The sequence below is a fragment of the Notothenia coriiceps genome, unplaced genomic scaffold (genome assembly GCF_000735185.1).
Source record: "Notothenia coriiceps isolate Sejong01 unplaced genomic scaffold, NC01 NC01_scaffold00000339, whole genome shotgun sequence".
Taxonomy (NCBI): domain Eukaryota; kingdom Metazoa; phylum Chordata; class Actinopteri; order Perciformes; family Nototheniidae; genus Notothenia; species Notothenia coriiceps.
Window position 1 is genome coordinate 12,824,962 of NW_011333040.1, and position 1,885 is coordinate 12,826,846.

General features: G+C 40.2%; 1 protein-coding gene across 1 annotated transcript in view; it reads right to left on the bottom strand.

Moving 5' to 3' along the window:
- Positions 1 to 396: 396 nt before the first annotated feature.
- Positions 397 to 1,885, bottom strand: part of marchf8 (membrane-associated ring finger (C3HC4) 8) — a 115,150-nt gene continuing 113,661 nt past the window's right edge. The window contains exon 6 of the mRNA XM_010777711.1: positions 397 to 586. Within this exon, the coding sequence (XP_010776013.1) occupies positions 397 to 586 (190 nt within the window). The remainder of the gene's footprint in view (positions 587 to 1,885) is intronic.

Genomic DNA, 1,885 nt, shown 5'->3' on the forward strand with positions numbered 1-1,885 from the left:
TAGTTCTATCGCTCGAAGTGGAGTCGAAAGAGATGAGTTTTCAGTCTGCGCCGGAAGATGTGTAAGCTTTCTGCTGTCCTGATGCCAATGGGGAGCTCATTCCACCATTTTGGAGCCAGGATAGCAATAATAATAATATAACAATGCATTTGATTTATATAGCGCTTTTCACAACTCAAAGACGCTTTACAGTATGAGGGAGGGTAGACAAACAAGGACAGGCAAACAAGTAAGTATAGTAAAATAAAAAAAATAAATAAAAAAGATATTGCATGTATGATATGTGTAATGTGTAAAGCGCTTTGAGCATCTGGAAAAGCGCTATAATAAATGTAAGGAATTATTATTATTATTATTAAAATAATGAACGTGTAATGATTGACTGTAGACAAAAATCTATGTTACCTTGCGCAGCGGTTTGAGCTTGGTCTCCATGATGAACTCATATTTACAGAGCTCACAGCAGCGCGTGTCGGAGCTCTTTATCCACTGCTGCAGGCAGGACTGGTGGACGAAGCGCAGGCTCCCCGTGCAGTGGCATGGTGTGATCAGAGGACTCTCCTCGTCACCTTCACAGTGACAAATCCTGTGGGAATCAAAGAAAACAGTCAGCGCTAAGCTAGAAGAAAGACAGCTGTTATGGGAGGAAAACAGAAGTGACGAGAGATATAAAAGAGAGAAATGTTGGCAGGCAGAGCAGATGGATATTTCTCCAAACTCTTGAGTTGAGTTTGGGAAGATATTTAAGTAAACTTAGACAGCTGGGAACATTTCAAATATTTGAAGACTCTGAACGCAGAACACATTGCATGTCCCTCAAGAATGAACTCAATCAGGAAAAACTCATTTGATTTTAAAGCACTTCATTTACAAATCAAAAGGACATTTTACAAAATAACCTACCTTATTCCCACAACGTCGCAGCACAAAATTGAACACAACAAATCTAATCTCAGATAGATTAGAGTTGTTGCCGCAGCAATCTTACATCTCAGTGCTTCAAGGACTGATACAAATTGCCTGCATTGATGACTATGTTAGGCAATATAGTCAACACATGGCATCCAATACATCAGTGGTTCCTGTCCTATTGTGTTAGACATACTCTAACATCCCTGTGAGGTGAACTCAGGTAACCCATGGCCATTCACTTATGTTCTTCTTATAAAAGGGATTTTGAACTGGAGTCATTTAAATATAGTTTGTTTTTCATACTATTTAACGGTCAATATTTAGGGTTCTTTGATCAAGTTAGAATGTTGACAAAAAATACCACAATCATTACTATTTTGGATCACAATTGCTGGAACATTCGATTAGGTTCTCTGTTACCTCTAAGGAATACTGCATGAGAGGAACCAATCAGATTTTAATATCACACCGGAGCACTCCCCCCCCCCCTCCTAAGATTAAAAAATGTACCCAGTCTGACAGGTTGAAGGACAGGAGCTGTAAATTAACTTTAAGAGGGAGTATATTTATCTGATGCGGAGACGGAGGGTTTGAGAAGGCAGACTCTTTCCACACTTTCAACAGTAAGCCAGTCATATTCTGCCATAGCACTGAGTTTCAGAGGTATTGGACAAAATGAGGGGTCGGAGAAAGTTATTAGAGCAACCTAAGTCGAGTCAATATCACACACCACCACACACCACCAGAATCTAAAGTCATTATGATCTCAGAATGTCAGGACCTTGTTGCAGACCAGGGCAGAGTCTTTTAATGAGCAAACGCCCAAAAATCAGCTTCTGCTTTCCCCGCAACAAACTAGAAGAGGAATACGAAGGATTTAAAGCTATACTTTTTCCTATAGTAGATGCATGAACCAGGAAAGACTTCTACTGTGTTTGCCCAGTGGCGAACCGTGTCTATCACAACTGGACCC